Below are 12,592 nucleotides of genomic sequence, written 5' to 3'. Positions count from 1 at the left end.
GGATGGTATTGCTGATCTTTCAGACCAAAACGTGGCTCTATGGACCATGGCATATCTGTCTGCATGGCTTAGATCTGAGATAGCCATGTACGATGTTAGTAGTCTTGGACCTGCAGTAGGATGAACCAGAGGAGATATGGTTAGGTGTCAGCCAGGATCTACTACAAACTGGCTATTTAGCAGTTAACTGACAACTCATCCAGACGATTTTGCTGAAGTCATGAAATGGTATGCTGAGAATAACACCATACTCTGTACCAATGGGAGCCATAAAAGCCTGTACCGTGTAATGTGTAATATAAAAGTCAATTGATCCATCCATCAATGGGACATTTGCTTAGTAAAGTGGGCCGTTGTAGGTCATTTTCAGGAACAGGTTTAGCGTCATTTTTCCAACTCAGGTACCAAGTTTGGTAAATCTGTGTTTACCAAGTGTCGTGTCTTGACGGTCACATTTTTGTTCGTTTCATCAAGGACAACATTTTCTGATGCATCATCTATCATGAAAACATGGCTGACTCTAAGCACATGGGGGAGGAATGTCCAATGACGTGGTGTTGTGTTGGAATCGTCAAGATTGACGGTACTGCGTAGTGCCTGGAATGAAGTTCTGCCCTGACTTGAGCGTGATGCTATGGATTGCTTGCTGGTGTCTCAGGAATCAGGGACAGCTAAAATATCTACTCTGTAAGATATTGTCTATCGATTGCTGGCATTGATACTGCATCAGGCCATGGGCTCCGCTGTACCTTTACTAAAGGTCGCTAATCTGTCCAGGTGGCATTTGCTGCTTTGTCGCCTGTACTAAGTGGCTTTCAACTGTTCATTTTCTAGTAGCTCTCAAGATAGCACACTAGAGGTGCTCCTTGACAGCAAATATGCAATATGGCACTCCGTTGACTCCGTAAGTGTCTGTACCAGGCTCGGAGCGGTCCAGCCGGAAGGGATGAAAGGACGACCGTTTCAGCCTCCCACGCCGGGTCGCTTACGGAACTGCAACCTGCTAGGGGAAAAGCATGTGGAGGTAAAACATCTCCTTGTGGACAGATCATAGAGTTCAGGAGGAATACCTGGCACATCGCTGGTCCAATAGATAGATGAATAATCTGTTGGAACCTGGAAGCTGGTATGATGATTGACATGCACAATGTTCAGCATCAGGCTATCGAAGTTTAATCATCAATAATCAGTTTACTTACAGTGTTCCTCACGCTATGACCGAAGTTAATCGCCGAATGGAGTGGGCGTTAGACTCGGTGGAAGACGAAATGAGAAGTTGATCCCCTAGGTTCCTCATTCGGGTCAATGGTGTCGGTCGCTATGACACGCTATGACACCCTAATGGAGGGCTTTACTGCAAATATGTTAGCGTATGTCATGGTTCTCTTTGGACCATGAGGTCTTTCCCCCTGAATACTTAGTGGTTTGTTATTGTACTTCGTGAGTGCTGACTCGTGTTTCTAGCGATACATTTTCATAGAGTACGAAACTGATGCCCCAGGTTAGGAATGTTGTCATCGCCAGGTACCTTTTGGCAACTTGAATGAAGTGTCCGTAGTCATAACCATAAGGCTGTGCGTTTAATCTAATTTATCAGACAAGGAGGTCATCATTTAAGAGAACCTTGACTTTGTTCATTCCTTCGGCTCGCACTGAGTTAGCCATTATTAAATCATCATACCACTACTGTATCACCACGCACCATAATACTCCACCATATTTCCACAATTTATCTTGAAAGTCGGCATAAGTGGACGACTTGTGGTCCACACACGCACTAAAATGACGCCGTCATTCTAGACCTTGCGATGGACCGAACCTTGACAGAATAGGCTTACTGCAGCGCAGCATTAGCAAGAGGCTGGTGGGTTGGTTGGATGGAACATGGGTGATTGGTCGAGTGGGCTGTGGAGGCCAAGTGCGGGAAATGCCGGGAATTATGATGAGCACGCCTGGCCAGCAGATCAGCATGCATTGTAACAATTGCAATGGGCATCAGCGATGATGTGGTAGTACAAGACTTCTTCGACTTTGGTCAACGACCAAAGAAAGATCAGTCTCCAAGTCTCGGAATCAGCCTCCCGTGGATAGATGGAGAAACTGAGGAACTCCTCCATTGAACTTGGGAACTGCATGTTTTCTTTGTTCCAGTTTCATTCAGGGAATGTTTAATCCTGCTTCAAAATGCTTGTGATGTGCCGGGCCTTTCAACACTGCCACTGCACCGCTTCTTCCTGTGCTACAGATCGCCTACAGTGGTTATGATTTTGATTTGTGTGCCTTTGGCTTGGAGGCATCTCTTCATGACTTGCCTTCCTACTGAGTCAGGGTCTTGTTGATCCAGATACACCATGGAGAATCTAGACTTCTCTTCAGAACTTCTCCCTTCGACTCTGATCGACTCTGTTGGCTGGGCCAACTCAAAGAGTTCATAATACCGAGTGAGCGTCTGTAAAGGTGCCAATGATGACTGAGATTAACACTGGAATTACAGATTAGTACTGTTGTGATTTTTCTGAGGAATGTTATCTGTAGAATTTGAAAGTGGTATACCGTTTGGGTAGGCAGTGCTGCAGTAGCCAGCCGCCGCAGTATGCCTTGCTGACTTTCATCATCTCCTCCACAAGAGAACCATCCGGACTGATAGATTGGTTGCATCACCACGGATGTCTACAGATAACTACATCAGCTGTAAGTATTGTAGAACACTGTGAAGGTGCTGTCAATGCCAACATCTCGAAGAGCAGTTACTCAAGTTATCTACTCCGTAGGTGTACAACCAGAAAGTGGTGCGTGTCCATAGCGTGTGCCTTTACTCTCCATGTTAACGAGCAGTACTTTGTATTTCTGTAAAATTTCAGTAATATTCGGACTGCTCTTTCCATTTACACGGCTCTGTACACTGAATTGGTGGTAAATATGGCCAACCCCTGTATGATGATGCGGTATGGTAACAATAATAAGTTCCTCCTTTTCTTTTCCACTTGCACTGCGCTAACAACGAAAATAAACCAGGCTAACCTCAAACTAGTCAAAGATAATCCTCCATCTCCGCCTCAATTAATTTCCCTTTCACCTTCGAGGTCCCTCTTTCTTTAGTCGCTTTTCGTCTTTTCAAGTGCTGCTGTCTGTCCTGCCTTCTTGTCACTCTTTTTGTTCTTTTCCCCGTCATCTTTTATTCTCTTCTTTTGCTCTTAATTATTTCGTCTATCTCCCGTCGATAGTCAGTGCTATTGTTCATTGACGTGGCCCATATTGTTTACCGTTGGGACCTGACAAGCGCGCTGACTCCTTGCATCGCATCCACACCCACCGGCCCCCCTCTCTCCCACGGTCGCGCCTCTCGCTTCTACCAGAGATCCGCCAGTCCTCCTTACTCAACAGGTACTTTTATCCATCGGCCTCGTCCACCAACACCGTCACCCACCTCCTCCACCTCATATCCACGACAATAACGCGGTCTCTCTTTTCTTTTATTAATTTTTGACGTTTCTAATCTAGATCTCGTCGTTCGTTCCTTACAGCACTCACATTCGTTTTTGCCAATTCGCTTTGGGGAACAGTCGATCAATAGCTTCCCTTGTCGCTCTTTATTCGCATTGTTTATACACTCGTTCTTTATCACGAATTGATCAGCTTTGACGTCGACGCCGCTATATCGCTACCGTCCCGAACCTTGAACTCGCATCATCAAAGTATTTGCATCGGATACAGTCGATCGCGCTGTCCGTTGTCGATTGTCAGCAAGGGTGCCCGGCTCGAAGAACCTGCGATTGCGTCCCAACCACCTAGTTACGTACCGTATATACAATTTTGGACGCGATAGCAGCATTTCCCCTCGCCCAGCCAGCTCCAAGACCTGCATCGATGCATTGCCGAGCGTGACGGATAATATTGAGCCTCTCTCGTGATCTACCTTTGACTATAGGAGCCCTGCTGAGCTTTCGGCTCCGTCCATTCCTTTGTGCATCACTACGGCACCGTCAACCCTAGCCGTTCCTTATCGCGAGATATTACTTTGGTATCCAAACCATGCGTCCTGCGACTCATCTTGTTGCGGCCCTCCTGTCCCTGGGAGGTCTCGAGCTTGTCGTGGCCGAAAATGCTCAGGGATTGAAGCCTCGCTTCATTCCCAAACAACTCAAAAGACATGTCGTCCATGGACATGACTCCTCTGCCGCTGCATTGTCGAACACTGACGCTCACTTGGATACAAGGGCTGATGTAAACCCCTTCATCGCTTACTTCAATAGCCTGCTTCAAAACGGCGCCGCGACACCATCCAGCACCCCGCTCGTCTCCCTGCCCATCGTCGTCTCGGTAGATGCCAACGGTGTCTCTCACACCATTGCCCCAACCCCCACACCTCCCCCTTCAGCAGGGACAACTTCTGATGCCAAGTCCGGTTCAACGGCCGAGCCGTCATCGCCCGAGCCATCTTCTGCGGCTGATCAGTCTGCTCCGAACAACGTTCCCGCGACGACTCCCTCAACGGCGCAGACCTCGCCTCAGGCCAAGGTAGACCCCTCAGACAACTCCCAAACTACACCAGCCTCATCAACTCCTGCCACAAGCAGCGGAAATGTCGTCAGCGACACCTTGGGTGGCGTTGTCGGCGGTGTTCTGGGAAACCCAAGCAGCTCAACCAATACCAGCCCTCCAGCAAGCTCGCCTGCCACTGATGGATCCAAGACCCCTGAGAGTTCGACGACAACTCCTGCATCAACAGTGCAGACCTCCCCTCAAGGCAAGGCAGACACCTCAGACAACTCCCAAATTACACCAGCCTCATCAACTCCTGCCACAAGCAGCGGAAATGTTGTCAGCGATGCCTTGGGTGGTGTGGGTGGCCTTGTCAGCAGTGTTCTGGGAAACCCGAGCAGCTCAACCAGTACCAGCCCTCCAGTAAGCTCACCTACCACTGATGGATCCAAGACTCCTGAGGGTTCGACGACAACTCCCTCATCAACAGCGCAGACATCTCAGGGCAAGGCAGACACCTCGGACAACTCCCAAACTCCAGCACCCTCATCAACTCCTGCCACAAGCAGCAGTAATGTCGTTGGCGATGCCTTGGGTAGTGTGGGTAGTGTTGTTGGTGGTGTTCTGGGAAACCAAAACAGCTCAACCATTGCTGTTCCATCCGTCACTGAATCCAAGACCCCTGGGGGTTCGACGACCGAGAGCACTGATCCCAGCACAAACTCTGCGACGCCAACAGGTTCCTCATCTCCCTCTGCCCCCTCTCCTGTTGAAGCGACTCCGACCCCAGCTGCAAGCTCGTCCGGCCTCCTTGACACTGTTGCCTCGGACCTCTCTGGAATTCTGCCTGCAGCTTCCAGTCCCCTTGCGTCCGGAGCTGCCACTACCAATTCGTCCAACACTGATGGCACTGTTACCCCCTCAACAGACGTTATTCCCTCTTCGACAGGCAACAACTCTTCGGCAGAGGCCAGCCCCTCCCCAACTCCAAGCTCGAGCGGCTTACTCGATTCGCTGACCTCTGGTGTCCCTGACCTATTGCCCGGTTCTGCTGCATCATCCTCAGCCGCGACCAACAGTAGCAGCGGGGCTGAGACTCCGGCATCCACAGACCTTGGTCAGTCTACTATGCCTGTCAGCGTCCCTGCTGTGACACCCTCCGCCACCAGCTCGAGTGGCCTGGGTGGAATTCTGGGTCCTATCCTCGGTAGCGCTGGTAGCACTGGAGTCATTCCAACCGCAAGCACTCCCACCAGCAGTTTCGTTGGCGTCCCCACCGGCTTGACTAGTATCCTCATCCCAGGAGGCATTAGCGGAACTGAGACGCCAACTTCGTACACTCAGATCAGTCCTAGCGTTCCTACAACTGCTCCCTCAGTTACCAGCACCGCTGTCATTCCCGGTAGCTCCGATACTGCTATTGGTTCCTCGATTGCTCTCACGGGTTCCACCGGAGTGAGCTCGACTTTGCCTACGCCTACTATCAATTCCAGCAGCTCGGCAACTCAGACACCCTCTACAACCGAGCAAACGACCCCAAGCCCGACAACCACGCTGGAGACCACAGCCGCCCCGACCACAACCAGCACCACCAGTACTACTCATCCACCCGAAACTACCACCACCGAGAACACCGACTTTGTTCCCTCCAGTATTCTGGTGGAGCCTACAACCACGACTCAGCTCTCGACGGTTGAGACCGCTACTGGCACCAGTCGACCCGCTCAGTTGCCTGGATCCATCTCGCCGGCCAATGGTCTGACCAGTCCTCCACCGGACTCTACCTTGATTCAGATCGGCTTCAATGGCAAACTACGATACAGCTTCGTTGCCACGACCCCGCTCTCTTCATCGCAGATCTTCCTGTACGTTCCACAGGGACTGATCTATGCTTTGGAGATTCTCGGCAAAGATATCTCGATGTTCGCGATCCAGCCCTACGACAACTCGGCCAGCACCGGGTACATTGCAACCGTTGCCTTGGCTTATATTCCTACGGACAAGGTTGACACATTGAGGAAGCTGCTCCGCAGTCCATTGTCCAAACTCTACCAGCAGCCGAACGAGTCCGTCAAGACTTTGTTCTCAATGATCGATCCTTCCATCCCTCTTGTTGTCGGAGAATCCGGCTCATCTAGTGGCAGCGGATTGTCTAGCGGCGGTGGATACAGCGGCAGTGGTAGCAGCAGCGATGGTAATGGCAGTGGCAGTGACTCTGGCAACAACGCGGATGCCGGTGCCAGTCGCAGCTCTTCCGCTCGTGCCAGCTCTGTTGGCATCGGCGTTGGTGTTGTATGCGGCGCCGCAGCCTATGGTGCGGGTATGTTCTGGGTTGCTCGTCGCTACCGCAAGAAGCGTCAATTGCATCGCCGCTCCAATTCCACTATGGAGCAGACGAGTGAAGGTCGTGGTGCCGGTTCTCTTTTCACCGCTGGCGGTCGTCTTTCCCGCAACAGCCAGAATAGCCGGGGAAGTGGCCGGGGCCAGATGATCAGTGCTCCTGTCATGGCCGAGAACTCGCTGGGCTGGAACTAAGCCCGAGTATTGCAGAAGGAATAATAGAACTAAGCCCTACGATGTGGGTCAAAGATCATGGGCGGGAGTGGGACTCGCTGGAATGCCTGCCAGTCCTGCTGCCTTCGGAGATACTTTTTAGCTTCTGGATGTATTCATTTTTTTTTGGTTTGTGAGACAGCGCTTCTGTGGCGTTGTTTATGTATCATTCTGTCTCTTTCTTCTACCATATTTCCCTATATTTATTCCCCATTTGTTCTTGCCAGACTTTAGTCTTCACTTTTCTACCTTTTCACTTCTTACTTTCCTTTATGGTGCCACAGAGAAGTACTTACCTCCCGACACCAAGATCATTGTTACCTTCTCGGCTCGCATCGTCTCAAAAAATCAATTCCTCTGCTCCATACCTGGGTTGGGGGGTAGGTATCTGTGATGAGTGATGCCGTATACTATCGCCCCTGGCCCTGCTCTCCCTTGATGTCTTTAGTGTTTTGTTTTTGCGATTATTGTACAGATGTATAGTGTGAGTAGAGAGTGAACGAGTCGTGTCTAGGATATCTGTACCCCTGTGGATGCTGAATGAATGCCTGAATATTTATTTGACCGGTGAAATGTTGAATATGTTGAATATCAATCCATCTTGCGAGTAGTAGCTACGGATTGACACTTGCCTGCACGATGTCTATTAAGTCTAGATGAGTCCTATGTACGTCTTGTTCTATCGTCAATTAGATAAATTAGGTACAACCCGGAATCATTGAGCTGAGAGCACCTCGAACTCCTGTACATGGCTGTGCGTATGCAACAGAGACGAGATGAATGACAAAGGAAATGTATCGAAGTGAGACGGAGTGTCTACGCGGCAGACCGGAAAATCTAAATCAACATACAGGCTCAAGCGCAGGCGCATGACCACATGAAACGCCCCCGGCCCAACACACCCAAACCTAGCATTAAAGGAGAATAGAGACCCATTACTCGGTTTTACTCTTCGAGTCCGAGTCCGACCCGAACCCCAGCCAAGCGAGCGGTCCCGTTCGGCCCTTGGCCTCGCGCTCCCGTCTGCGCTCCTCCTTCGCCTTCTGCCGCTCGGCCTTGTATTCCTCCCAGGAGAGATTCGCGCTCGCGGCGACGGACCCGTCGGCTCCGAGCGCCGCGGATGAGTTCTTCTCCGCTTGAGTCTTCAGATAGTGCGATAGGGAGGGCGCGTCTGCGCCTACGTCTGCAGCTGCGGGGTGAGCGGCCGGAGCGGGGAGGGGCCGGACGGCGTCCTCGCCTGCGTAGGCGCGGAGAGCAGTGCGGAAGGACCATTCTACCGCCTCGTCGACAGGTTCGTCGAAGATGTAGGGGAGGAAGGGGACGACTGCTAGGCCGAGCTGTCATTGCATTTGCATTAGTAGCTGTACTGGACTGCCTTACGCTGCTGGGGAAGGGAGGAGACGTACACCGATAGGCGTCCAGGTCCGCATAAACACGTTCTTGTTGTTCTTCATCATTTGCCCGGAGTACTTGACCACCGAGTGGATCGTGAACGCCGGCAGCCCCATGCTTGCGATGCTCTGGAACACGGCCCGCTTGACCATTACCATGCGGTAGTCCTCGATGAGGGGGATGCGGGTTGTGGGCCAGGGGGCGAGCTCAGCGCCAGCGCTGGCGCCGCCCATGTCGCCTGTTGCCATGCCCATGACGACCTCGTTGGCCGAGAGGTCCTTGGCGTCCTTGTAGGCCTCGCCAGATGGGGCGAGGACGTGCCGGTTGCGCAGGTAGGCTTTGTAGCCTTCGTGGGCGACATCGCCGAGCAGATAGGTCCAGGAGATGCCGTAGGCGGTGCGCACGAGGTAGGGGTGTGCGACGGGGCGGAAGGACTCGCCTATGTCGGAGGTGTAGGCGACGTAGCGGTGGGCGGAGAGGAGGATGGTGCGAATGCGGTTGACGTAACCGGCGTAGCGGTAGGGGGTGTCGGTTGAGTCGACGGAACTGTCCATGTTAGATGATGGGTTTATCATTGCGTTGAGGTGGTGAGGAGGTCGTGGGTAGGAGTGGTGGTGAGGTTTGTAGGAGAGAAAAGAAATTCATTATTTCTTGAATTGAATCTTTTGCGGGGACAGGCGGAGATGATGATGCCATAGTTCCGCAGAGTAAACTTGGACACGCGACACAGAACGGCCACTTTGGAGGAGTAGCGACTGGATATGCCAGGAGACAACATACTATGGAGGGTAGATATCATCATAGAAGCCATCATCTTGATCAACTATTTTCTGAAGCTGAGCAGGAAGCTTCTCGCGGGGTATCGGTGGCTGCGGCGTGTCTGCGGGAGTCCCATCGTGATGATCACGCTTCCTCCAGAACATGCTTTCAATTTGCGAAAAAGAAAATGAGTGACTTGATATCAATGAAGATCTGGACTGAAGGGTATATGCGTTCCGTATGTACAGTGATAGCCAGGCGAGGCAAGTAACCGTACGAGGGAAGCTACAAGCTACAGGTACAGAGCAAAGTAAAGTTGAAAAGAATGGATAAACTCGATGGATGGACAGCCAGGAAGTGCTCCGGAAGAACAATATATTCTCTCATTTAATTCTTTTCCTCTGATTTGTCCTCCTCAGTAACCGCAGCGGCACCCGAACTGCTGCACAGCACGCAGTAGCCGGGGTAGTATTGAGGAGACGGAGTAATTCATCCCAGGCTGTAGGTATCTTTGCCCCGAGGTTCAATCGGGTGCTTCCCTTGGTCCAGTGCCCTGCACTGCCACTCTGTGTCCTTTCCACAAAAGATTCATGTCAAGTGATGCTGTGCTTGTATTGATAGCTCTAGCAATAAATTGTAGCATATACTTCAGCTTATATCCTGTAAACCATTGTTCATTGGTGGTTGTTGGCTGTTTATGCTCTCCAAGTCTTATGATGCGGTGCCGCGGAACTTCCCGAATCCGTCTTCTGATTCGGACCGCGCCGGAACATCACATGATCTTAAGCAAACCTATTATGTCATGCATTGTACACGTGATGTCACGGGACCTCTAAGGCAGCTCTAACCAAATGAGGTAAAGGCCAAGCCGCGCAGTCAACTTCCATCGCTGCCGGCTTTCACGATTGCTTCCGCAGGACCTATTATTCGCATTGCTCCATTCCCCGCGTCTATCCTCTTCTTTCAAATCTACTCCAATCCATCATCATGGTTGTCTACTACCAGATTGCCGGCAAGCAGGTCGGCTCCCACGTCGTACGTTCCCCCCGGTCTCTCTCGTCATGTCGTCGTGAAGCTCCTATAGCCGAACAGGAGTCAAGTCGCTGATGACATTGAAATTGGCTTATGCTAATTTTGATCAATTTTATAGCTCGCCATGGGCGTCATGGGCACCCTGTTCGGTGGTATCTACCTCTCCACTCGCGGTGGTGGTCAGAAGAAGCAGGCTACTCCTCCCATTCAGGCCTCTTCCAAGGACGAGGAGAAGTTCATCCAGTATGTTTGCGTCCACTCTACACATATGTTGTTCAACGTTGCTGTTCCAATGACCCGCAACGATCTCCAATGGCTTCGATGGCCTTCAATGGCATGCCGACTCTCCACACGATCATTTGAATCGCCGACACAGCAAGCTGCTTGCGACAGGGGCTAACCGCGGTCATCACAGGGACTTCTTGAACCAAGTAAACGGAGAGCAAAAGAAATCGGATCATTAGGGTGTCCCCCTTTGACGATAGGGACTCAGTCGAGGACGCCTTGCTGATGCACGACGAAAAAGAAATTGAACGCGAGATATATCCATCATGGAAACGATTCTATAACTGGATGATTCGTGCGATAATAGACGGGATCCGTACAGTCGTGTGTCGGGATTCGCTAGTGATGGGGCTCAATGGCTGTGCCAGTGGTGCTGATGATCTGTACATAATAGAGCTATACGCCATTTGAGGCTGTTTCCTTCAACTCCGATACCAGATGACTCGCACGTGGAGATCTCTCTGCTCTTGAGGATCCATCAGATCCAGAGGATCTTAGTACACTGAGCAGAATGACATAGCTTAGAAAATTAATGTAGACGGCTTCATAGCATGCAGCAACTCACAAGCAGACAGGTGAGGGAGTGCAAACAATGAGTATATCATTAGCGGAGGCCGAAAAAGCGATTAGACAGCATTCATCGAATCAAAGATCTATTTATAGTTCATTTTCCAGTACCCTCATCATGATTCAGTGTTATTCAGGGTTTCACTTTTGCTTCCAACCAACAGACCTCAGTCACATGATCTCAAAATACAAACGGCGTCTCCAAACCCGTTCCACAGAGGTCAACTCCTAACTCTACGATACCGAAACCACCTATGAAACTAACTCCCTTCCCATACTCCCTCAATATAGGGACGGACATCGTTCATCTCCCCCGAATTCTCCGCCTCATCAACCGTCCCGACTACCTCCACCGCTTCACCCGGCGGATCCTCCACGAACAGGAGCAGCAAGACTTCCGCACCAGATTCTCCCTCCTACCACCATCATCCGGCGCAGAAAAGCCCGGCCCCAAACCAATAACACCGGACATGGCGCGCTGGCTGGCAGGTCGCTTCGCCGCAAAAGAGGCAGCACGTAAAGCTGCTCCCACCGGCGCGGCGTCCCTCGGATGGAAGGATGTTATTGTTAGGGTTGGTGAGGCTGATCAGGGTAGACCGGAGATTGTGTACTTGGATCCTTTGGGTGGTGGGAAAACTGGTGAAGGTAGAGTAGGCAAGCTGTCTATCTCGCATGATGGGGATTATGTGGTGGCTACGGTGCTTGCGGCTGGTTGAGGTCGGTCCCGGTCGAAGGTTATTGATACCTGGTTCTTTTCGGATGGAATGATGCTACGGATAGGCCTTCTTTGGATGAGATGGACATCTACGTGTCTCATGCGAGGAACACGAGGGCCCATCTGCTGGTGTCCCGCGCATGGTTCAGGGATTGTCGAAGGTTTCCACCGCGCACCATGCCCTGGATTTATGATCCTGAATACTGTGCTGCATACGCGAGCGCTTCAGATTGACAAGAGAATGTCTATGACGATTGGACAAGCTCGGCAGGTCACCAACAGCTAGGTTTTCGACTTGACGGGTGGTGGGAGGCCGCCCAATCTGAAACAATCTTGTGACTAGTTTGAGAAAGGCTCACCTCATGCAAGAGCCTAACTTCGTGGGAAGGTTGCTCCCCTCACCGAGTTGCAGATGATTCTTATTCATTTTTTTCTGCAAGAGTTTCAGGTGAGAAGGAGTGGCGGTGCATACCGTGGATAAGATCTTCGGCATCATTTTCCTCAAGTGGGCCTGCAATAAAGATCCCAAAGTCGGGCTCAACATTCAGATACAACAAATCCGGGATTTGACCGGTCCATGATCTGCCCCTCGGCGTGCGCGAGATTCTCTTGCTCTCTTTATCCCCTGAGGACTGTGATGTAATAAGACCAAGTTCGATAACACGTCCATCCGTCTAGGCACGACTCGATCAGACTGCCCCAGGATGAGCGACAAAGATAAGGCTATGCGAACACTGGTAGGAGAGGCTACGGCACAAGCCAAGTCGAGAACTCGAGACGTTCAACTGCCATCTGAGTGCAGTGGAA

General features: G+C 51.2%; 4 protein-coding genes across 4 annotated transcripts; 3 read left to right on the top strand and 1 right to left on the bottom strand.

Annotated features, from left to right (window-relative positions):
• Positions 1-4,032: 4,032 nt before the first annotated feature.
• Positions 4,033-7,017, top strand: ALT_5019 (putative mucin family signaling protein Msb2; the record flags this gene model as incomplete). Its single annotated transcript, XM_033558861.2, has 1 exon — positions 4,033-7,017. The coding sequence occupies one exon, from the start codon at positions 4,033-4,035 to the stop codon at positions 7,015-7,017; it is 2,985 nt and encodes a 994-aa protein (XP_033414752.2).
• Positions 7,018-7,970: 953 nt separating this feature from the next.
• On the bottom strand, positions 7,971-9,350 carry ALT_5018 (mitochondrial fission process 1 family protein; the record flags this gene model as incomplete). The annotated part of the gene is made up of 3 exons (XM_033558862.2): positions 7,971-8,372; positions 8,442-8,973; positions 9,208-9,350. 3 exons carry the CDS (start codon positions 9,348-9,350, stop codon positions 7,971-7,973), a joined length of 1,077 nt encoding a protein of 358 aa, XP_033414753.2.
• Positions 9,351-10,173: 823 nt separating this feature from the next.
• ALT_5017 (ATP19 family protein) lies at positions 10,174-10,618 on the top strand (the record flags this gene model as incomplete). The annotated part of the gene is made up of 2 exons (XM_033558863.2): positions 10,174-10,221; positions 10,337-10,618. The coding sequence occupies 2 exons, from the start codon at positions 10,174-10,176 to the stop codon at positions 10,616-10,618; spliced, it is 330 nt and encodes a 109-aa protein (XP_033414754.2).
• Positions 10,619-11,324: 706 nt separating this feature from the next.
• On the top strand, positions 11,325-11,786 carry ALT_5016 (holo-ACP synthase; the record flags this gene model as incomplete). The annotated part of the gene is made up of 1 exon (XM_033558864.1): positions 11,325-11,786. One exon carries the CDS (start codon positions 11,325-11,327, stop codon positions 11,784-11,786), a length of 462 nt encoding a protein of 153 aa, XP_033414755.1.
• Between the last annotated feature and the right edge of the window lie 806 nt (positions 11,787-12,592).

Source organism: Aspergillus lentulus (assembly GCF_001445615.1).
Source record: "Aspergillus lentulus DNA, contig: Alt09, strain: IFM 54703, whole genome shotgun sequence".
Taxonomy (NCBI): domain Eukaryota; kingdom Fungi; phylum Ascomycota; class Eurotiomycetes; order Eurotiales; family Aspergillaceae; genus Aspergillus; species Aspergillus lentulus.
The sequence above is the reverse complement of the archived record's forward strand: the minus strand, read 5'-3'. Positions and strand labels throughout refer to the sequence as shown.